Consider the following 25895-nt stretch of genomic DNA (forward strand, 5'->3'; position numbering starts at 1 on the left):
GTAAACCCAGAACCAACACAACCAGTGGTAGGCTTCAGAACACATCAGAGCTTGACACAACCAGCCACACAAGCAGCACACCCAAAGGGGTGATTCTGGCAAGCACCAGACACTGCTGGGAATAACGCTGCCTCACAGGTGCAGCACCCACACAGCGATTCACACATGGTGATCGAGGTCTGTCCTTATAGTCAGCCAGCCTGAGGGTTAACTCCACCCATGAAAGAGCCAACAGCATTCAAGAATCAACTGCAACAGGAGGGTGCACATACGCCACACAAGAAACATTCCTTGGAGAACCTAGCTCGGGTAATCTCGAAGACTGCAGCACCGAGCCCTAAGAGACACCTACATCATAAAGCCATCATAACAAGTTTGAGAGTCATAGCAGATCTACCTAATACACAGAGTCAAACACAAAAAGACGGACAAAATGGGGAGACAAAGAAATATGCCCCAAATTAAAAAACAAGAGAAATCTCCAGAAAAAATAATGAAATGAAATGGAAGCAACGAAGATACCAGATGCAGAGTTTAAAACAATGGTTATATGGATGCTCAAGAACCTTAGGGGAAGAGTGGATGATATCAATGAGAACTTAAAGAGATAGTAAGAATTAAAAAGGACATAGAAACCATAAGAACCAGTCAGAAATGAAGAACACAATATCTTAAATGAAGAATACACTAGAAATAATCAACAGCAGTTTAGATGAAGCAGAGTATTCAATCAGCGATTTAGAGGACTAGATAACAAAAAATACCCAAGCACAGCAACAACAACAAAAAAAGTATTTTTTAAAAATGAGAAAAATCTAAGGGTCCTTTGGAACAACATCAAGCATCACATCCACATCATAGGGGTACCAGAAAGAGAATAGAGTGAGCAAGGAATGGAGAGCCTGTTTGAAGAAACAATGGCTGAAAATGTACCTAGCCTGGTGAAGGAAAATGATACACAAGACCAGGAAGCACAGAGTCCCAAATAATATGAACTCAAAGAGGCCCACACCAACTCATCATAATTAAAATGGCAAAGATTACAGATAAAGAAATTTTTGAGCTGCAAGAGAAAGACAGTTATCTACAAGGGACCTCCCATAAGGCTGTCAGGTGATTTCTCAACAGAAATACTTCAAGCCAGAAGGGAATGGCATGATATATTCAAAGTGATGTAAAGGACCTACAACCAAAATTACTCTATCCAGCAAGGCTATCATTTAAAACTAAAGAAGAAATAAAGAGCTTCCCAAACAAGCAAACAAACAAACAAAAAAGTAAATGAGTTAATTACCACCAAACCAGTATTGCAAGAAATGTTAAGGAGCCTTCTTTAAGAAGAAGAATAAAAAAATGAAAGAGAAGAACATAAGTATAAAATAAAATGGCCATAAGAAAGTACCTCTCAATAATTAGTTAAGATGTAAATGAATTAAATGTTTCAGTGAAAAGACATAGCATAGCTAAATGAACAATAACATGATATATGTGCTGTCTACAAGAGGCCCACCTCAGAACAAAAGATACATACAGACTGAAAGTGAAGCGATAGAAAAAGATATTCCATGAAAATGGAAATGAAAAACAAAAAACTGAGGTATCAATACTAACATTAGACAAAATATACTTTAAAACAAAGGTCTTAACAAGAGACAAAAGAGGTCACTATATAATACTAAAGGAATCAATCCAACAAGAGGATATAACCCTTGTAAACATATACACCCAACATAGGAGCACCTGAATATATAAAGTCTTGGTAGACATTAAGAGAGAGATCAATAGTAATAATATAGTCATAGTGGAGGATTTTAATACTCCATTAACATCAGTGGATAGATCTTCCAGACCATTAAAAAAAAGCACAGCAACCTTAAAAGACACACTAAACCAGATGGATTTAATTGATATTTACAGAATACTTCCTCCCAAAGCAGCAGAATATACATTCTTTTCAAGTCCACATGGAACATTCTCCAGGATAGACCACATGTTAGGACACAAAACAAGTCTTAATAAATTCAAGAAGATTGAAATCATATCAGACATATTCTCCAACCACAATGGTATGAAACCAGAAACCAATTACCATAAAAAAGGAAAAACACTCAAACATATGGGGGCTAAGTAACATGTTATTAAACAATAAATGGGTTAACAATAAGATCAAGAAAGAAACCAAAGGTTACCTTGAGAAAAATGAAAATGAACATACAATAACCCCAAATCTATGGGATACAGCGAAAGCAATCCTAAGAGGGATATTCATAGCATTGCAGGCCTACCTCAAGAAACGAGGAAAATCTCAAATAAGTAATCTACCCCTATACTTAAAACAACTAGAAAAAGAACAACAAACAAAGCCCAGAATAAGTAGAAGGAAGGAAATAATAAAGATCAGAAAGGAAATAAATGAAATAGAGAATTAAAAAAAACACACACAAAAGATCAATAAAACCAAGAGCTGGTTGTTTAAAAAGATAAACAAGATTGCCCTGACCAGTTTGGCTCAGTGGATGGAACGTCAGCCTGCAGACTGAAGGGTCCCAGGTTCGATTCCGGTCAAGGGCATGTACCTTGGTTGCGGGCACATCCCCAGTAGGAGGTGTGCAGGAGGCAGCTGATAGATGTTTCTCGCTCTCTATCCCTCTCCCTTCCTCTCTGTAAAAAATCAATAAAACATATTTTTTAAAAAAGATAAACAAGATTGACTAACCTTTAACCAGTCTCAAAGAAAAAAGAGAGCAGACTCAAATAAATAAAATCGGAAATGAAAAGGAGAAGAAGAAACAACGACATCACAGAATACAAATAAATGTATGAAAATATTATGAACAACTATATGCCAAAAAATTGGACAACCTGGGTGAAATGGATAAATTTATAGAAGCATACAATCTTTCAAAACCGAATCAGAAAAAAAAAATCAGAAACTCTGAATAGACCAATTACAACTAATGGAATCGAAGCAGTAATGAAAAACTCCCCCAAACCAAAAGTTCTGGACCGAATGGCTTCACAGGAGAATTTTATCAAACATTCAAAGAAGAACTAACACTTCTCCTTCTCAAACTATTAAAAAAAATTAAAAATGAAGGAAGACTCCCAAGCTCTTGAAATTAGGATAATGAGGCCAGCATTATCCAAATTTCAAAACCAAATAAAGACACTACAAAAAAAGAAAATTATAGGCCAATATCCTTGGTAAACTTAGTGCTAAATTCTTCAACAACAAATTACCTAATAGGATCCAGCAAGACATTAAAAAGACCCTACACATGATCAAGTGGGATTTTTTTCCAGGGATGCAAGATTGGTACAATATCCACAAATCAATAAGTGTGATACACCACATAAATAAAATGAAGAATAAAAACAACATGATCATATCAATAGATGCAGAAAAAGCATTTGCTAAAATCCAGCACCCATTTTTTATAAATACTCTCAGCAAAGTGGGAAAAGAAGAAAAGTATCTTATCATAACAAAGGCCATATATGACAAATCCACAGCCAGCATCATACTCAATGGGCAAAAACTAAAAGTGTTTCCTTCAAGGTCAAGAATAAGACAAGGATGTCGGCTTTCACCACTCTTATGTGACATAGTACTGGAAGGTCTAGTCACGGCAATCAGACAAAAAGAAGAAATAAAAGGCATCCCAATTGAAAAGGAAGAAGTAAAACTGTCATTACTCACAAATCTTTAGAAAACCCTAAAGATTCCATTAAAAAAACAAACTACTAGAACTGATCAATGAATTCAGTAAATTAGCAGGATACAAAAATTAATATTCAGAAATCAGTGGCATTTTTATACACCAAAAATGAACTATCAGAACGATAAATTAAGAAAACAATCCCATTTACAATTGCAATGACAACAAAAAAATAAAGAAGCCAGAAAAAAAATGTAACCAAGGAGGTAAAAGACCTATACTCAAAATAATAGAATATGAAGAAATTGAGGAAGATATAAATAAGTGGAAGCATATACTGTATTCATGGATAGGAAGAATGAATATCTTAAAAGGTGATACTACCCCCAAATGATCTATAGGTTCAACACAATTCCTATTAAAATGCCAATGGTATATCTCAGAAAACTAGAATTAACATTCCAAAAATTTATATGGAAACACAAAGACACCAAACTAGCCTCAGTAATCTTGAGAAAGAAGAACAAAGTTGGAGATCACAATACTGGATATTAAGCTACAAGGTCATAGTAATCAAAACAGCTTGGTACTGGCATAAAAACAGACATATAGATCCATAGAACAGAATAACCCACACCTTTGAGGTCAATTAATATTTGACAGAGGAGGCAAAAATACACAATGGAGTAAAGACATTCTCTTCAATAAATGGTGTTGGGAAAATTGGACAGACACATGCAAAAAAATGAAACTAGACCACCTTCCTACACCATCCCAAGAATAAAGTAAAAATTGATTAAATACTTAAACGTAAGTTGTAAAACCATAAAAATCATATAAGAAAACATAGGCAGTAAAATCTCCAAACATTTCTTGTAGCAATATTTTTTCTGATATATCTCCTCAAAGGAAACAAAAGAAAAAAATAACTAAATGGGACTACATCAAACTAAACAGTTTTTGCACAGCAAAGGAAACCATCAGCAAAATGAAAAGACAACCCACTGAATGGGAGAGCATATTTGCCAATGATACATATGATAAGGAGGTAATTTCCAAAATGTATAAAGAACTTCTACAACTCAACATCAAGAAAACAAACAATCCAATTAAAAAATGGGCAAGGGACCTAAATAGACACTTGTCCGAAGAGGATATACAGATGACCAACAGACATATGAAAAGATGTTTAATGTCACTAATCATCAGAGAAATGCATGTTGAAACCACAATAAGAGATCACCTCATGACTCAGAATGGTTATCATCAATAAATCAACAAACAAGTGCTGGTGAGGATGTGTAATAAGAAAAACTTTGTGCACTGTTGGTGGGAATGCATATTAGTGCAGGCACTGTATAAAACATTATAGAAGTTTCCTCAAAAAATTCAAAATGGAACTGCCTTATGACACAGCAATTTCACTTCTGGGAATAAACCTGAAGAAATCCAAAACAGTACTTTGAAGAAATATATGCACCCCTATGTTCCTTACAAACTTATTTGGAATAGCCAAGATTTGGAATCAGCTCAAGAGCTTATCAGTAGATGAGTGGATAAAAAAGCTGTGGTTCATTTACACAATGGAATACTTCGTGGCCGTAAAAAAGGAAATCTTACCTTTTGCGGAAGCATGGATGGACCTGAAGAGTATTGTGCTAAGTGAAACAAGCCAGTCAGAGAAAAACGAATATCATATGATATCAGTTACATGTGGAATCTAATGACCAAAATAACAAACAAAATAGAAACAGAATCATAGATACAGAGAACTGACTGACTGCTGTCAGAGGGCAAGAGGGTTGGAAGAGCTGGGTGAAAGAGTTGAAGGGATTAAGCAAAAAGAAAAACCTCATAGACACAGGCAATAGTATGGTGATTGCCAGGGAAAGAGGGGGGGTGAGGGTAAAGAGGGGATAAATGGTAGTGGAAAGAAACTTGAGTTTGGGTGGTGAGTGCACGATACGGTATACTGATGACGTGTTACAGATTGTACACTTGAAACCTGTACAGTTATTTTTTTCAATTCATCTTTATTTTTGAAAGTATTACAGGTATCCCCTTTGGTTTTTGTCCTCATTGACCCCCTTCACCCTGCACCAGCCTCTCCCAGGCATTCACCACACTATTGTGTCCATGGGTTATGCATATATGCATAAGTTCCCAGGTTAATCACTCCCCACCCACCTCTTCACCCCTGCTGCCTTCCTTCTGAAATTCATCAGTCCATTCCATGCTTCTATGTCTCTGGGTCTATTTTGTTCATCAGTTTATTTTGTTCATTAGATTCCACATGAGTGAGATCATGTGAGATCTGTATGGTTTTATTAATCAACTAGAGGCCTGATGCACAAAATTCGTGCAAGAGTAGGCCTTCCTTCCCCCAGCTCTGGCACCCAGGACCCCAGCTTCCCTCGCAGCCCTGGCTTCGTCTGGAAGGTCGCCCAGAAGGATGTCCAGTCTAATTAGCATACTACCCTTTTATTATTATAGATGTCACCTCCAACAAATTCAATTAAGGAAAAAAACACACACATATTGACCATGTCAAATTTATGATAGTAAATATAGAATTTTCTAGAAAAGCTAAACATTAATTTGAAAGGTTCTATGAAAGAGAATATTTTTATTTCCTTTGCTGTATAAGTAGCTATGTAAATATTAGTGTTTCTGCCATTTTTATGTTGCAAGCATTTTACATTTATCCACAGCAGAAAGAAAATTGTTGAAGTCATTCCATGTAAATGTAGCTCAAGAAAACAGCATGAAAAAGACCAAAGAGACTTTCCAAATTTATTTAGTAATGACCTATTCACACCCAGAAAGACATCTTACATCAATTAACCTGAAAGGAAGTATTACATGTGGCCTGGTGAGCACTATTATCCATTCATTTTACTTAATTAAAGAATAAACAGTGTTGATGTTCTACAATTATTCTTTTAAAATTTGTTCCAAAAAAGAAAAAGCTAAACTACTTGTGAAGAACACTAGAATCCTATAATCAAAGTCCTAGTGATTGTCTCTTCTTGAACATGTATTTATTGGAGGAGTTAATGATGAAGTGAGCTCAGATGTTTTAATAGAAGTGTTATTTACCTTGGGTTCCATGAACTCGTCTGGGAAAGTATTACATCTTTATTTTTACTAACCTCTGATACCTAACATTTCCTAAAAGTATGATTGGAGGTTAAAAACCACAGACATTGTTACTTTGTCACCAATAAACCGATACTTCTGTATTACATTAGACTTGATGTAGCTATCTGGATCTTTTATAGTCATCACCACTGGAAAAGAATTGTAGTAAACAGACCCCTCCCAATAGATATTGAATGAATTCTTAAAGAAGTATACATCGCAGCACCACAAATTGTAATAGTTGTAACATTTTGATTACTGTTAGTATTTACAAGGGAGCCAATTAGATCATTTTAACTGTGTAAAATAACATATGAGTTATTATTTTAGGAGAATTTAGAGAAGATGTTTCCCCCAGACTGAAGAAAATCATGGCAAAAAGATTTACAATCTGTTTTAGAGGGAGAGAAACAAAATACTGGGTTCTATGTGTTTCATTTCATTTCCTCTCTCCCCACAATAAGGTTTTTCTTACAAAGTCTCCATCTTTTACTCTTGTCTCACTCTAATGACCATTTGCTGGCACCAGGCCACTGTAGATACTCATATTTTGTTTAATGCAATGTATTTAAACAGTCAGATTCAACCTCTTCCCTATTCTGTACTGCACCGATTAATGAGCATCCACCTACTACTGAAAACGCACTCTTCCTTTCAAACCTTCTCGTTATATGTATACATTCTTTTCCTTCCATCAGCCTAAAACTTAAAGAACAAACTTAAGTCCAGGAGGTTCTGCCTCAACCGATGGTCAGGAATGGATGTGTCGGAGTGAAAACCACACTTCCCTCATAGCAGAGGCCATACGGCCACTCCCTGACTCACTCACTGGGCCTCTCTCTTGTCTGACACTTCCAAGAGTCTTCTCAGCTTTTCACAGTAGAGTTCATTTTTGCCCAGCAGGTAGACATGCTGTTCTTCCAAGCCCCTCACTGCAGGAAGGAGCGGCCTCTGGCTTGGGTTCACTTAGGTGTTAATCCCTCCAGTGACCCCCTCTGATCTCTTGGGTCACCAACCACTAACTCAGAAAAACCCATTACATGGCTGCCTGAATGGAGCCTTTAGACTGGATCTCAAGAAAACGTCAAAGGACCGGAGGGCGCTTACCAGGCCTCCACAGAGGCTGAAGACCGCTACGTGATCCTCCCGGGCATTGACCTGGCCCCGATAGAAGCAGTGGCGCAAGCCGGGGGACACCGCCCGGCGCTCCTCCGCCCCGCGCGCGGGGGCTCCCAAGTGCACCTCCGTGTAGCTTTCGGCCAGGAAGGCCGCGTCCGCGCTCAGGTTCAGCTGGAACAGCTGCCCGTAGGCGCTGATTCGGTAGTGGGTCCTGAACGGCGTGGGCTCGGGCGCCTCTGAGCTGCGCTTCCTCCGACTGAAGTGATGGCTCTGCGGGAACACTTCGCCGAACTCATTGACCCGCGCGGGGGTCACCACTTCGTACGAGGCCAGTGTCCTCACCAGCGCTTCTGCAACCACAGTGAAATGGCCATTGAGCCCTCCACCCCCCACCCCACGTGTTTCCAACTCCAACCCCCAAACTTCTTCAACCAAACGTCCCCACCAAAGGTCCCAGGTCCCAACTCCCCATAACACCCTGGAGCGCGACAAATGCACACAGGATGGCGAGGGCGCGCGCGCGCACAAACACACACGTGTGCTCGGTGAGTGTGAGCCCCCGGCTTTCCCACACCCCCGACTGGCTTCACCCTCCCCAAGCAAAGACCCTGACACTCAAGGCCCTGAGCAGCCCGCCTCCTTCCCCAAGCCTCTCGGCTTTCCCCTCCGCCCCCGCCAACTCGTGCCTGAGGGGCGCACGCGCCCCCCTGCCCCACGCGCCCTCCGGCCCCCACGCGCCCCCGCCGCATGGTCCCTGGAGGGAGTCCCGTCCCCCGCGCACGATTCCTCGAAACCCGACCCAGCGACAACCTCCCGGGATGCTTGGGAGGCCGACTGACCCGGGAGCCTCTGGAGCCCCCGCAGAGCCAGGGTTCCCCCAACGGGCTCAGCCGCTCACTCCCCCCAGCTCCGTCCGGGGGTCCCACTCGGGCCCTCGCCCCCACCTCGCTGCTGGCGGCGCCGCGCGGTGACCTTACCTTGCCTGGGGTGGAAGTGAACTTCCCAAGACCTGGTGATGAAGAGCGAGAGCTGGTAGAGCAGCCCCGTCAGCCACTTGGCCACCCGCATGGTTCCACCCGGGAGATCCCTGCCCGGGAGGCCAACCCCAGCCAGCCGGCTGCCCCCGCGCTCCGGCGCCTCTCCTCCCTCTCGCCCGCCGCTCTCCGCGCCGGCCGCCGCGGCGCCTCAGCAGCCTCCCGAGCAGCAGCCCCGGCCCCGGGCCGGCCCGTCTCGCCACGCCGCCAGCCTCCGCTCCCTGAGCCGCTGCTTCATCGCACTGCAGCCCCGCAGCCCCCGCCTTTTCCTCAGCAGCCTCGCTCCGCTTCCCGCGCCAGCACTGCCCTCAGAAGCCCTCAGCTCAGGTCCAGCTCCGCGCGAGGAAGCGACTCGACCCAGCAGGAACGGTGCCAATATAGCCACCCCGAGCCGGGCCAGCGCGGGGGAGAGCCCGCCCCGGGGGCCGGCCCCGGCCAATCAGCGGGAGGCGCGGCCCGGGCTCGCCCGCAGGCGCGCAGCCCGCCCCCCAGCTCGGAGCTGCACGCGGAGTGCGGTCCCCGCGGGCTCCTGCTGTGGGCGTGCAACGTGGGATTGCCCGAGGTTCCGCTGGACACCATCCCGGTACCTGTAAAACCCAAGACGGATACGAGCTGCGAGGCCGAGGTGGAGAGATGATAAGTGTGTGAGGTTTTTCAGTTCTTGTAATGAAATAAGCATCAGATGGAAAGTTTCTGTTATTTATGTTTCACGGTCATTTTAGGCTTCTCAAGCAAGATAAAATAAGCTATAGTTCTTGTAGGCAGAGGATGCTACCCATGAAGCTTACTTAATAGCCTAGGTCTAGGAGATGTTGGAAATTTAAGAGTGTTGTAAGTGCCGAGGAGAAGCTAAGGTTGCAATCAACAAACACTTCTGAGTGGGAATTTCTGGAAATGGTTTAAAGAAACTCAAAAAGAAAAGGCTCTCAGTCTCCAAAGTCCCAGACAAGTTATTGTGATTTTGTTCTTTTAATATTCATTGTTTGTACTTAATGGGTATACAAAGGGGCCCAAAATTATAAAAACGTCAAGTCCCACAAAATTTGGATCTGCCCCTGCCTATGAGTCAATATTTTTATGAAACTTTCTGATGATCATTTTACTTTTTAAAAACTGGTCGTATTTTCTTATATTTAAAATATCTAAATGACCCTCAGTATCCACAATGACCTTTCTAAAGAATTACTGTAGCTCTGCATCCAGTTGTGTCACCTGGTGTGTGTGGAATCGGATGGACCTCAGGGGCAGCAGAAAGCAATCGTCATTTCAGAATTGCTTTCTCATTTCCCAGGTCCACCCGTTTGATATGCAGGTTCCATAACTGCTTCTCTGTATAACCAGTATGAAAACAAAAGGGAAGAGAGTAGTCAGATTGCCTTGAAATCCAACCAAAGGAGAGAAAGAATGTGAAAGAAAAAGGATGTGTGGGTAAATCTCCACAAACACAAAGGAATACCCTCTCAATTTAGTCCCTGGCTGTCCTTCCTCCTCTGAGCTCTCAACAATGAGATTTCTGTTTGCTTTGAATTGACCTCTTGTGGCATACCTCTTTACTTTTACATCATACACTTTGGTCCATCTGTTATTCACAAATGCGGAACAATCTTATTCAGGGAAGGAGAGTTTCATCTTACTTTTGCCAAGGAAATTACCCAGCTTCGATGGTAATTCTTCCACAATCAATCCCCTTCTTTTGTACCCCTTCCTCACAAGTGTCATTTTATTCATCACAGAATTATAGACTTCTGGTGTTTTTATAAGTTAAGCGTACTGTTACTCTAAACCAGTGGTTCTCAACCTTTCTAATGCCGCGACCCTTTAATAGAGTTCCTCATGTTGTGGTGACCCCCAACCATAAAATTATTTTCGTTGCTACTTCATAACTGTAATTTTGCTACTGTTATGAATCGTAATGTAAATATCTGTGTTTTCCGATGGTCTTAGCCTCTACAGCAGCGGTTCTCAACCTGTGGGTCGCGACAGACCATCGTATTAGAGGGTCGCGGCATTAGAAAGGTTGAGAACCACTGCTCTAAACAAACAAACAAACAAACAAAAAAATGGAATTCACCTACTCCTGTCTATTTAGTGGTTACCTTCAGGACATTAGAGTTAGAGTCATTTTAATTACATTGCAGTTCTGAATGCATCTTTACAGTAGAGCCATGCCTTCCCCCCACAAATAACAGAAAATAGAACTGCACCTGTTTAATTGGCTATCTGACTGCTGGCTTCAGGCAAAATAGATATTTCATTTCCATCACTGGATGTCACTCCAAGTAGTGTTTGTAATGGAGTATTTGATTTTCAACCTGCTCTATTTGAAAACACTGTTCTAAGAATAGGGCTTTTTTTATTTTTTTTGCTTTTTTTTTTTTTTTTTGCTTTTTTAAAGAAATGGGAAAATGTATGGAATGTGTATTCTATGCCATTATAATCTTTACAATCTATAATAATAAAAGCATAATATGCTAATTAGGCCAGACGACCTTCTGGATATAGCGGGGCTGCGAGGGAAGCCCGGGTCCCGGGTGCCAAAGGGAAGCCAGTGCCAGCAGCCGGGGGAAGGAAGGCTTACTCTTGCATGAATTTCATGCATCGGGCCTCTAATGTTTAATGAAAAGCATTATTTCCCTCATTTAATAGAAGATAAATGTTACATTTTCATATAGTATCTAAGGTGGAGTTACACAAATCCTTTTAATCCAATTCCTTTTCCTTATTCTAGACCAGTGGTCGGCAAACTCATTAGTCAACAGAGCCAAATATCAACAGTACAAGATTGAAATTTCTTTTGAGAGCCAAATTTTTTAAACTGAAACTTCTTCTAACGCCGCTTCTTCAAAATAGACTCGCCCAGGCCGTGGTATTTTGTGGAAGAGCCACACTCAAGGGTCCAAAGAGCTGCATGTGGCTCGCGAGCCGCAGTTTGCCGACCACGGTACTAGACTATAACTGTTAGGATATTCACATTGTTTGTCTCTCTTCCCACCTTCTCCCCTACTAATGAATATGTCATCCATAAGCTAATCTATGCCATTTAAATCAAGCAATTTCCTCACACTGATCATTATAGCTACCACTTATGAAATATCATTAACAGACTAAGCACTATACATGGGACTTCAGAAAGATTAAACCATTTAAATTGCACATTCCCTCTATAGTACCAAGAGAAATTAAATAATTCACTCAGATCACATATCCAGTTAGACTCCAATATCTTTGATTTTAATTTCTATACTTAAAAAAAAGATTGTATACTTCATGCAGGCTCAACTCTGATGCAGCGCTGTTGTAACCAGCAACTCAGAAAATGAAAGCTATTCTTATAAAAAATGTAATTTTGTTTGATTTGTTATTCTGAAGTTGTCATTATAATTACAAACTATGCTATGAGGTTGGCACAGTGTAGAAAAAAATATTTTCAATCTTGCAAGGCAGGAATATGTTAACTTTAGTCACCATACACAAGATAGATCTTCTTTTGTAATCCTAATTCTAACATAGCTAGATGTGTAAATTCAACAATTTACCTAAACTCTATAAGCTTACATTTTATTAGTTGTAAATGGAGGTAATAATCATAATCTCATGATTAAAAGGGATTATACAGGTAACATACATGGCCTAATACTGGATAAAATATGTGCTCAATTCATATTCATGCTGATTATGATTGTTATTACAATAGGGGAGTGAATGTCCTTACCAAAAGGAACAACTATTTGAATACAGACTGCTTTTCTCATATTAGCAGGTAGGAGAGAGGATGATCAGTCTTCACTGTTTACGTGAGAGGAGGGAGTTTCCTGAGATGCTAGACATTCAGTGTTAAAACTTGGGAAGTTCTAGGCAAACTAGATGAATTGGGTCACCAAGTTCAGGGTTTCTCAATCAAGGCACTACTAGTATATTGACTTTTTGAGCTAGGTGATTTGTTTTTTCTGGGGGAGGGGGACTGCCCTATGAATAGTAGAATGTTAAGCAGCATCCCTGGCCTCTACTCACTGAATGCCAGCAGTACCCCACCCCAACATTTTCACATTGTCAAATGTCCCCTGGGAGCAAAATTGACCCAAGTTAAGACTCATTGACTTAATAGAGGGAGAGAATTGGGAAATGAGAAATGCACACAAATAAGTTTGGAAAGAGACCTCAGAGATGCTGCTCCATTCTTAATTACAAATGGCCAATTGTTTAGTAAAAAAAAAGTTTATATATTGTAGCAGGAGTGGGAAATTATTCATCATTGTAATTAAAATGATACAAGCTGTGGTCATTGTGTTAATAATTTTTAAAGCATTTTTGTTTCCAAGTATACAGGAAAGAATCAAATTCTTGTGCCCAAGCACTTATTATACTCTGTTCTAATTTTTATTTGCTTATCTGGATTTAACACCAGATTGTAAGAATCATGTGAGGAGGACCTATAGCTAGTCTGTTTGAGGCAGTATCCCTAGCACCAGATGCCATGTCCTCATTGAACAAAAATAAATTAAATATTCATTGGATAAATAAGTACTAATATCAAAATTTATATAACCAAGGAGAATTAAACAGTTTACCAATCTTACCATCTCTGTCTTTTAATTAAGATATCTATACCATTTATATTTAATATAATAATATGTTTTCATTCAACTCTATTATCTTGCTATTTGTTTTCTATTTTTCCTGTTGGTTCTATTTATTCATTTTTTTCCTTTTTCTGCCTCCTTCTGGATCAACTGAATGTGTTTTATCATTCTATTTAATCTCTGTGGTTAATTAGAACTCTTTCTTTTGTTATTTAGATGGTTACCCTGGAATTTATAGTGTAATTCTTTAACTTATCTCTGTCTACCTTCAAGTAATAGTGTGCCAGTTCAATTTCTTTCCTTCTAACCTTGTGTTGTTGTAACCATACATTTAACTTGCATAGGTTATAAATCCCATATTGCATTGTTGCTATTTTTATTTAAGCAATTATTTTCATCTGATATCATTTTCCTTCTGCATTCAAGGCTTCCTTTAAGATTTCTTATAAAATAAGATGATGAGTTCTTTTAACTTGTATATGGTTTTTAAAGTCTTTATTTGACCATTATTTTTTAAAACCTTTTTTTTTTCTGGGTATAGAATTCTTTCAATACTTTAAGATTTTGATCTACTCTCTTCTTGTATGGGTTTTCTAACAAAAATAATATGTCATTCGTATCTTCTGTACATAGGGTATCTCTTGTAACTGTTTTTAAGATTTGATCTTCATGATTAGTATTGTGCAATTGTTTTTTATGGTGGGCCTTGATGTGATTTTTCTTGTGTTTCTTATTTATGGAGTACATTGAGTTTTGGGGGACTGTGAATTATTATTTTTAACAAATTTACAAAGTTTGGAATCATTATTTTTTAAAATATATCTTTTGTTCTCTCCTATCCTTCAAGGACTCCAGTTATATAAATAAAAATTCTTTATTTCTTTCTGTGTTTTATTTTGGATAATTTTTATTGTTGGCTTTAAATTCACTAATCTTTCTTTCTGCCATGTCTAATTTACAATTAATCCTATTCAATGTAGCTTTAATCTCATGTTATAAGTTTATCTCTAGAACTTTATTTTGGGTCTTATTTGTATCTTACATGCCTCTACTTAACTTTTTAAACTTATGCAATGCAGTTATAATAATTCTTTTAATATTTATTCTAACATATGGGTCATTTCTTAGTCAGTTTTGATTGTGTTTGGGGTTTTTTTCCTATTTGTATTGGTCATATTTTCTTCCTTCTTTGAATCCCTGATAATTTTTGGCTAGATGTCATGCATTGTCAATTTTGCCCTTTTGGGTGCTGGTTATTTTTGTGTTCTTATACATCTTCTCTATCTTTGTTCTGGGGTGCAATTAGGTTGCTTAGAAACAGTTAGAGCTTTTCTGGTCTGCTTTTAAGAGAGAGTAAAGCAGTGCTCAGTCTAAAGATAATTATTTCCTACTATTGAGGCAAGACCTTTCTGTGTACTTTACCCAATGCTTGTGCATCAAAAGGTTTTCCAGTCTGGTTAATGGGAACAGACTCTATTCCTAGCTCCATAAGAGCCTGTAGCATGTTACTTCTAATCTTTTTAGGTAGTTGTTTCCCTTTTCTTGTAGAATTTTAGACTGAAATATTACATATTATTCAAATATGCCAAGAAAATCAACACAAAAGATTAATATTGCTATATACATTGGGATAATTCACCTTCTCCTCCTGGAAATTGCTTTAAAAAAAAAAAAAGAAAGAAAGGGGGGGCGGGGGGAGTGCCTAGCCAGTGTGGCTCAGTAGTTGAGCATCAACCTATGAACCGGGAGGTCAGAGTTCGATTCCAAGTCAGGGCACATGCCGGGGTTGCAGGCTTGACCCCTGGTGGGAATCATACAGAAGGCAGTTGATCTATGATTCTCTCTCATCATTGATGTTTCTATCTCTCTCTCCCTCTCCCTTCCTTTATGAAATAAATAAAAATATATGCTAAAGCAAATAAAATTAAAAATTGAAGAATGATAACTCCCAGATCATATAACAGCTACCATAAACAAATGAGTTAGGAGCCATGTGAAAAAAAGTAAAGAAAATATTCAAAAAGGAGCAATAAGGCTCAGCAGGGTAGGTATCAAGTAATACCAGAAAAATATATATATATTTTGAAGTTGAGTGTTCACCGTGTTTTGTGGAAGTTATGGTTCTCTTGTAGAACATCAGAGATTGAGTACCTGAGCAGTTCTGTTAGCAGCAGTCCTCCTGGACTGTGTTTTTCCAGAGAAGCAGAAGTGGGCTATGCAGATAATAATAAAGAGGAGCCAGAGCGACAAGCAGCATCTGTCTCTGTGACAGCAGACAAAGAGAGCAGCTAGGAGGCTACTCTGAACCTCTCAGCCCCAATAAATAGCTAGTCCAGGAAAATCTAACTAATTAAAGGATGAGTTTTGGCTTTTTATTAAAGGATTGCATACAATAAATGCAAATATACTATAAGAAACACATGTGGGAAAGAGCATCAAAACTTACCTACAGGTAAAGAAAAATACTAGAAACATGTTGCCATGGAGAGGACAAACATTTTGGATTAAAGAAAAAATGAAGAGATTATTTTTTTTTTAATCCTCACCCAAGGATATTTTTCCCATTGATTTTCAGACAGAGTGAAAGGGGGGAAGGAGGAGAGAGGGAGAGAGAGAGAGAGAGAAACATCAATGTGAGAGAGACATATTGATTGGTTGCTTCCCACAAGGGACTGACCAACTGGGCCAGGGGATCAAACCAGCAACCTAGGTATGTGCCCTTGACTGGAAATTGGACCGGTGACCCTTCGGTCCTCAAGCCAATGCTCTGAAAATTGAGCCAAACCAGCCAGGGCTGAAGAGATTATTTTGGAAGTAAGACCTCAAGGCAGAAATAAGAACTCATGGAATATATGGAAAAGTAATGAGAAGAAATAAAATATGATCTAGCAGAACTCAGGAAAGAAGTACAGGAGAAGAAGTCACCTCAACACAATAAAAACAAAATTGAAAAGAGCATGAGGAAGAATAAAAAATATTAATAAAACAATAAAGAATGAGGGAAATGACCACATTGAAATGGAAGTAAAGAATGAACAAAAGCAAAAGAAGGGAGAAGGAAGGAAGGAAGGAAGGAAGGAAGGAAGGAAGGAAGGAAGGAAGGAAGGCCAGAATAGAGAGAAAACAATAAATAGAAAAGATATGCATTGGGGATCCACATAGACATATCTGGAGTTGCTCCTGAGGGAAAAAGAATCAAACAAGTGAACAGAAAAAAAATGTGAAGTTATAATTCAATAATGCTTTTGTTGAATAAAAGACCTGAATCTACATATTGGAAAGACTCAAAAGAATTGACCAAGAATGATCAACATCAAGACATTTCCTAGTAAAGCTATTGGGCTTTAAAATAAAGAATTTTTAAGCAGTCAGACAAAATAAATGTTATTTATAAAGATAAAATAATTAGGTTATTTCATATTTCTCCACAGCGACATTCAACATCAAAAAGCAGTGAAATAACATCCTTAATATACACAGAGTGGGGCAGAAGTAGGTTTACAGGTGGTATACATATGGAAAATAATACAATAATTAATTTAAAATAATACAACAATAAACTGTGTTTCCCATACTCACAACTGTAAAATGCCTTTTGCCCTACCCTGTATACTCAAGGAAAAAATCTGAGCCAGGGATTATATTCAGCCAAGCTGCCCTTCAGGTTTAGACTATCCACAGTTCTGAATCTGCAAAACTCAGAGAATATTTTTCTGAAGAATTTTAACTTAGAGCTAATACTAAAATAAATGCTGAGTAACAGAAGAGAATGCCATTTTATAGAGTAAGATGAAAAATCAAGATATAAATATATGGCAGTTATAAATATATTACTGCATAACATAACAACTACCTACATGTTGCAGAAATTTTATTATAAGTAGGTATGGGAAAGAACAGATTAGTAGTGGGATTTTAAATTCACATCTATCAATCAGTTCATGAGAGAGGAAAAAAGCAATAACATAAGTGAGAATATAAAAGACCTAAATAACATAATTAATAAAATAGTTGTATCTTAAAAACAAATCTTATTAGTCTTTGTGTAACATTCAAGACTCAGAAGAAAATCTCTAACCTTAAAATTTTAGATCACTTTTAAAAAGGAATGAAAATTTAATTTAGCAAATAATTCAGATATTGGGGGAAAAGTAAAGGAAAGCAGAATACAGGAATTAATAAAGATATAGTCAAAATGAAAGAGTTAGAAACTATGGGCCCTCAAATTATCTACACTAATAAAAGAGTAAGATGCAAATTTATTGTACCTTCGTGACACCCACCAGCCAATCAGGAGTGAGTATGCAAATTAACCCAACAAAGATGGTGGGTTAATTTGCATATATGCAGGCACCGAGTGGCTGGGGGCAGGGCGGGGAGCTTGCATTGTTGCCATGGCGATGATGCAGGCATTCCACACTGCCCCAGGCGCTCCAGGCCTCTGGGCAGTGTGGAAGATGGAAAGGCAGTTCTGGCAAGAGCAAAGGTGGTGCTGGCAGCTAGGGGAAGGAAGGCCTGTTCTTGCACGAATCTTCATGCATTGGGCCTCTAGTAGTAAAGATAATATGTTTAACTGACTTTGGTGGAAAAATTTGCCACAAGAGAAGGAAAATTCAAAACTCAATGAAAAGTTGGACTGTAATATCTGAAGCTTAAAATAAGAAAGTGCTCACATTATTCTGGGGATATTTGTTTTGTTTTTAGTCATTGGTGGTGAGGGTGAGCTTCTAAGAGAAATAACTAGACATCTTATCCACAGCTTACATAACTGAGAAAAGTGAAAAATAATAACTTTTACAACAATACCACTAAGTAATAAAACTAATAAATAATAACAAAAGCAGTGTTTAGAAAGATACATACCACAGTGTTAGTGATGATATCCTTGGATAATAGTAATACCTATTCTCCACTTTTCAATGAGCCTGTATTCCTTAAGTAATAATAATTAAATGGTGATCTAATGATAAATATTAGTAACTATAGCCCTGCACATGAATCTGTGCGCCAGTAGCTCTCTGCGGGGCCTGGCTGCTCTGCACCTGCTGCCCAGAGGCTCTCTGCAGCCCAGAGGCCCATCCGCGGCCGGGCACGGAACACTTGCAGTGTCGCCACGGGGACGAAGCAAGCATTCCGCCAGGCGCTCACGCTGCCCACTCTCAGCGGCGACCCCCCAGGACTGGGGGAATCCGGAAGGGCTGAGAGGACTGGGCACCACCATCTTGTGGCTATGAGCACCGCCAACTTTGTGACAGAGTGATGGTTAATTTGCATATTACCATTTTATTAGATAGGATAATAATATTTATATAAATATAAAATATTTATATAACCTATATCATACACAATATTTAATATTGCTGTTTAATAATATATTTAGTACATTTGATAAAATTTAATAAAACATAATAATAAATTAAATGTTATTCCCTACTTCACAACATACCCCAAAATCAATTCCAGATGAATGCAGATCTAAAAGCAAAAGATAAAGCAGTAGACCTTTTAAAGAAACATAGGATAACATATTTATGGCCTGGGATTAAACAAAACTTTCTTTAAAAAGATACAAAAGTATCAACAAAAATGATAAATGATTGTAGTAAAACTAGGAATTTTCATTAATCAAAATATACTATTAGCAGAATAAAGAATGTGAAAGAAATTATATGCAATTCATATATATTACAAAGAGCTTGTTCATAAAATACACAGATATAAATGATACTTTGAAATTATGGTAAAATTAAGAACTTCTATTCAAGATCCTATTAAGAGAATAAAAATAGTTGGAAAAATTATCTGTAATACATTTATCTCACAAAAATTTGTATCAAGAATATAATAGAAAAAAAACTTCTTCCCAACGAAGTGTCAGAAGATTTAAAAATATATTTGGTAAAAGAAAATATCAAAATAGCTAATAAACATAGGAAACATGCTCAACATCACTAGTCAGCAAGGAAATGCAAATAAAATTTTAAATTTATCTCCTCTACCAGTCACCCACAGAATGAATAAACTTGAATGAAGGAAAATACCAAATGATGACAAGGACAGTGCTGTGGGAGCTCTCAGACACTGTTGGTAGGGAAGCAAATTGCTACAACTGCTTTGGAAACTGCTGAACATATGCATAGTGTGTAACTCCTGAGTATACCTTCACAAGAAATGCACCTATAGCTTTAAGAAGAGACATGTACAAGAATGTTCACAGCAGCACTATTTTGTAATAGCCAAAACTAGAAACTGACCTAAAGCCAATGTACAGTGAAATAGAGCAACAAATTATGGTATATGCACACAATGGAATTCTAGACAAAAGGAGAATGTATAACCTACAACTATATATATGCAACAACACAAATGAATCTCACAAAAATATTATTTGGAGAAAGACTCAGACACCGCACCAAAAACAAACAAACAAAAAAGGCTACATACTTTGATTCAATTCTATATGCAATGTACAAAAGCAGACAAAACTACTCAATGTCATCAGGAGAGAGTGGCTAACCCTTAGGGTGGACAGAATAAAGACTGAAATAAAGATAAGTGGGCTTCTAAGATGCTGATAACCTTCTGTTTCTTAATCTGGGTTCTGGTTGTACAGTGGGTTTGATTTGTGAACGTTTATACATCTGCACTCATGTATTTTCATATCATAGTATATATTATTTTTCTATGTATATGTGTGTCTAATACCATAATAAACAGTTTTTAAATGTAAATATCTTACTATAAAAACACTTTTCTTTTTACTATATGGAAAAAGTTTAAAAGTAGTTCAAGTTATTAAGCATTAAGTAATCTGTTGGGATAAATATTTATTTCCAGATCCAATTTAATTAAATAACCAGAGTCCATAACTAGAATCTCACAAGCCAAAACAATCAGGAAAATTCTGGCAAAAATATTTTCCATGGTCCATGGCTTTTATCAGTCATTTAACCGTATATTCTATTTTTATTTTTTAAATGAAAAGGGAAGAGACATATATATTCTTCCAAAGAACATACTTATATTTAATTAAAATACATTGCTAACTATGTGGTATTTAACCCATAAGTTAGAAAAGGAAGGTAGGGAAAATGAGAGAGAGGGGGGGGAGGGGGGGAAGGAGAGAGGGAGGGATAAAAAGGAAATCTAGTAACTTTTTCTTGATCTCTTGAGGGATTCATGACTAATTCATTGGTTTTCTTTTAAACTATATAGTGCTAAGTTTATCCAAGAGAATGCAGAATTTTGATGGGTCTAATCATAATTTTATATTTCATTTGTAACTTTTTGACCTTTTATACTCTACTGCATATTAAGGTCTATAACCTGTTGGTCATACAAATATAGAATTAGTTTATGGCATTTTGTGACACAGTGCATTCACCCTGAATAGATCAATTGACTTTCTATACAAAGTAATGTTAGCAGTCCATAAAAGTGAAATGTAATTGGAAGAGTCAATTACTTTAAAAGAAAACAAGTTTTTCTAAACAATTACACAATTGTTTCTATTAAAATGATCTTATACTGGAATTCTGTAAAATTTAATGGACTGACGTCGCTTGTTCCTGAAAATTGGTCTTTTGGACATACATTTTTGATAGTTTATGACCTAAGACCCATACAAATAAAATGCTTCCCCCCACACAATGTATTTACTAATAATAAGTAACATAGTATGCATTTCATTTTCCCAGTGCAAAAATTCTAGCAATCTATAAGGCATAGAAAAGAACAAAAGAATTATTACCACTAAGATTTTTTTAAATCCTGTATTAAGACCATTTACTATATTTAGGAAAAGCAAAAATACCTTTCTTTTAAGAAGGGGTTACATTAAAAATGGACTCTGGCATTTAACCAGTAGAGCTTTTAACCAAAAATGGCAAAAGATCAGAGAACATGGGAACCAAGCTTAAGTTACCCCAGTGACATGATTGAATGCCAAATAAGGTGGAATACCACCAGGATGGGGTGAAAATGAGGCAAGGAGCCTTTAGCAAGTCAATGAAGGGAAGGATGGCATCCTCCCAAGGGCAGAAGAAAGAAATGCTCTCTCCCTGTCCAGCTTAAATGATAAAACCCTGGAAGCAATAGGAGGAGCAAAATAACATGTCTTCTCTAGCTGGGAAGGTACCTGGAAATTTATCTGGCTAACATGATGGTCGAATGATTTAAATATAAGACTGTAGTCATGTTTGCAAAAAGCCAAATAAATATCTGCACTCAGAAGAATGTGACAATGAGCAAAAATTTATCTCGGCTTTATTATTCCAATATGATTTACCACATATTTCAAAACTATAAACATTTAGCCCTGGCCAGTATAGTTAAGTAACTAGAGTGTCGGCCCACACACGGAAGGGTCGCAGGTTCAATTCCCAGTCAAGGGCACATACCTGAGTTGCAGGTTCTAGCCCCGAACCAATCTCTCTCTATCTATCTCTATCTCTATCTCTATCTCTATCTCTATCTCTATCTCTATCTCTATCTCTATCTCTATCTCTATCTCTATCATCTCTATCTCTATCTCTATCTCTATCTCTATCTCTATCTCTATCTCTATGTCTCCTTCCTTCCCTCCCTTCCACTCTAAAAATCAATGGAAAAAAATATCCTTAATGAGGATTAACAACAACAACAAAACTATATAACCATTTTTTATAATTAGCTTTTCTTCACTCACATGGTTTTAGATAAATACAAATTTAAAAGTTAGCTATTCTAACTTTTCCTTCCTTTTGAGATGATACTATGCACAAAGATTGTGGTATCCAAAATAGAAATGTTGCTGAAATATAGACTAGATATTATCATCTCTTAACAACTTTTCCTATTCTTCCAGAAAAAAAATAAAAATTCTAACATGCACACTGAGCTTGTGCTATATGGACTTGGTAATCTGAAAATATCTAGATTTCCATTTCCTTCAATAAATATAAAATAAGAAATGATAGGCTAAGTTATCTGTTTTTGACAATGGTTTCCCAGGATCCAGACCAGAATTTACAACATTGAAATATTTATTAATTATTCTTGTTTATGCTTTGATTTGTTTAATGTAAGCTATAGTGAAGGTAGGAGGAGCAAGGTTGGGAGTGTGAGCTATGTATAAAATCACCATGGAAACCACATCTATGACTAATCAGTGAGAATTGGCAGGCATGATTCTGCAATTATTATTACAAAGCCCCACATGTGAACTTGTTTAAATCCCCTCTCACTGTGCCTCCTTTTGATTTAATATAATGCCCAGGGTTTTAATTTTTCCAGAGTAGTTTCTAAGTGCTATGTAACCACAAATCCCTACTGGCCATTCTCTGAATGTTGAAATATGAGACAAAAATAAATTAATTAAGAGAGGTTTTCTAGAAGGACGCATATAGTCAATTAAGGAGGGAGAGAAGTCAAATAAAATGAGGAGTGATAAGTATCTATTGGATTTTACAGAAAGGAAATTACTGATGACCTTGGTGGAACCACTGGTAGAATGGAAGTGGACCAGGGTGTGAGAAGGTGTAATGCGCTCAGGCACCTCTTTCAAGTAACTTCATTATGTAGAGAATAATCTCTGAGAGATACATGGTTGAACAGGCTTGTGTTTTATAAACTTTTTAAAGGCAAAGGTGTCTTGAGCATATTCAAAAGCTGATGGAACAAAGCCAGTCAACAACAAGCAGTTGAAGACTGAGAGGAAAAGGGAGCAGATTGGGCTCCTGGGAAGTGGTGAATGGATTGGTCTTGGAATAAAAGAGATATCCAACTGGTAAAAGGGTGGGTTATAATTTAAGTAAGTATGTCTGTGTAGTAGCAGGACATTGAGGGAATTCCCCTTTCAGACTTCTATTTTCTGTGATGCATGTAACCAAATTACCTTCTAAAAATGAAGGTCAGGGAAGGGGGTAAGAGGTTTCAGGTAAATGGAGAAAGTTTAAAAGGTCTTTTGGTTCTGATGATGATACAGAGGGAGATAATGTGGGAAACATTTAGGATAACCAAGAAGTATAAAGAAGGCACCAAAGGTGGAAAGAATTTATAATGGCACCAGACTCATGTTTAAGCTATTGTCTTCAGTACAAAAGATACTAAGGGAAAAAATGGCCTTCTAAGGATTCCTAAAATTATACCACTTAATGGAAACTGCATAGCTTTGCCAGCCTTTAAGACCAATTTAAATACATGAATACTGAAGCTTCCAAATGGCACCCAAGATTTCTCATATTTCCAGATATTATCAGTATAAGCCTAATGAGGCCACAGATCATGTCTTTCTGACATTGTATCTCAAGGACCCAACCAGGGCCAAGCACATGGCAGACAATAAATGTTGATGAATATTTCTTGAAATCAGTGCTAAGTGGATGGACGCGAAAATGAAACACTGGTGTCTTGTTCAGGATAAAAGAAATAAGTATACAGTATCAGTATAAAGTAAAAGGAAGGTAGATTACTTACTGGTAAATTGCATGTGGAAAGAATAAAAATATGCTTTCAGTGTGTTACTTTTTCAGGAGAATATATACTTAAAAGAGACCCAGTTCTCTTTTAAAAGATCATTGTATTTCATTCATGTATCAGAGGAGCAGTAGAAAGAAGCAGGAGGCAAATGACAGAAGGCTGGCCTCAGGAAATTAAGTCAGTACCAATACAGATTTTCTTAATTGATGGTCAATTGACTTAACCATGAAACCAAAAATAATGTCAATTATTTATTATTAAAATAACATTCTGGGGTGCTTATTGGGTGCCATGTTCTGGGCTAAGTACTTAGATGAATTCTCCAATCTTTACACCCAACCCTAAGAGACAGGTATTACCTTTGTTAACATTCTCTTTTTGCACATAAGGAAATGATACTTAGACAGGTGAAATATCTTGTTCATGATTACAGATCTGGTAAGGCACAGAGCTACTATGGACCCAGTTCTCTCTGTGAACAGAGATCACACTCTTCACCACAGTGTCTTCCCGTCCATTTGTCAAACACCTTCTTTTGTCAAATGTGGAAAATGAGGCCCAGGGAATAAAGTGAGTTGTCTATACTAGTAATCACACACTCTGTTAATTGTCAAACCATAAATTGAACCCAGGCTTCTTCATCCCCAGCCCAGTAATATCTTATCTATTCTTGAAAACCATAAGCCCAGATATATTAATTCCTAATATTTGAAACTTTACCCAACTCCAATTCATTGACTCAATGAACAAAATTCACCCTTAAGTTAACATCTTATAACTTTTGACCAAACTGAAGTGGATCTATTTTAATTCATCACTGAAGTGGAGATTATAATTTTTAACTCAGATATTTGAGAAAAATTGTCTTAATATTCTTCACTGTTTCCCCAATATCATACTGTGAGAGGAGCAACAAGCAAAGAACACTATAAGAAGAATTTGGGTGAAGAGGATGAAGAAGGAGAAGGAGAAGGAGGAGGAGGAGGAGGAGGAGGAGGAGGAGGAGGCGAAGAAGAAGAAGAAGAAGAAGAAGAAGAAGAAGAAGAAGAAGAAGAAGAAGAAGAAGAAGAGGAGGAGGAGGAGGAGGAGGAGGAGGAGGAGGAGGAGGAAAGGAGGGAAGGAGGGAGATGGAGAAGTGAGGGCGAAAGAGGAAGAGGAAGTAGAATTTAGGAGAATACTAAACTTAAAAAACTAATAGTATCTAGATATAAGTATGGTCAAGCAATACATAAACTCATTAAATTTATTAATTCCTTTAATGCTCATAGTATTTTATCACAGAAAACATGTTTAATTAACATCCCATTTTTCCATTTGAGAAAAATGGCAGACTCTGAAATAGATTGCAGCCATCTGGCTCCATAGTCCACAATCCTAGTGAGAACCTTTCTATTCATATTCACACCTAGGAATATAAGAGATGTTAAACAGGACTTCTCTGGTTTCCCTGCATCTTTAACTGAGGCCACAGATCTGAAGTCAATGGGTAAAGAGTGCCACGTCTATCATCTAAAGGGCACACCATCATAGGACTTACTAAGAGGCTTCTAACTGTGCCAGAAGCCATCACCTCTAACAGTCTATGGAAGATAAAGGTTAGAGATTCATTAGAGTTCCTTCTAGGGGAATTACTAATATGAATTCATAGTGATAGAGGGCAAGGGGGAATCTTTTGATAGATTGGTGAGGATGGCCTACACATCGGGAAAGTCAGCTGGCACCTCATTCCAGAACTGGATGCTTCCTAATCTACATAAACCCCTTGACTCATCCTGGGCTAATACAAGAGTGAAGTATGAGTCCTTGAGAGAACCTAAGGAATCCGTGGAGTTTGGAGGGCAGAGCGTCTAAATAGGTAACTCACCTGGAGGAGTTTGGAAGTGATGAGTGGCTGCTAGGTGAGT

The 25895-nt window shown here is 37.9% G+C and overlaps 1 protein-coding gene across 3 annotated transcripts in view; it reads right to left on the reverse strand.

Moving 5' to 3' along the window:
• ADAMTS20 (ADAM metallopeptidase with thrombospondin type 1 motif 20) overlaps positions 1 to 9134 on the reverse strand; it is a 177299-nt gene extending 168165 nt beyond the window's left edge. For 2 of the 3 annotated variants that reach the window (XM_079775341.1, XM_079775340.1), the window contains exons 1-2: positions 8897 to 9134; positions 7908 to 8269 (exon numbers count right to left, since the gene is read on the reverse strand). In XM_079775341.1, coding sequence (XP_079631467.1) covers positions 7908 to 8269; positions 8897 to 8987 — 453 coding nt within the window. In that variant the 5' untranslated portion in view covers positions 8988 to 9134. The remainder of the gene's footprint in view (positions 1 to 7907; positions 8270 to 8896) is intronic. The other variant, XR_013813714.1, reaches the window with a different exon arrangement.
• Between the last annotated feature and the right edge of the window lie 16761 nt (positions 9135 to 25895).

This window comes from Cnephaeus nilssonii (genome assembly GCF_951640355.1).
Source record: "Cnephaeus nilssonii genome assembly, chromosome: 6".
Taxonomy (NCBI): domain Eukaryota; kingdom Metazoa; phylum Chordata; class Mammalia; order Chiroptera; family Vespertilionidae; genus Cnephaeus; species Cnephaeus nilssonii.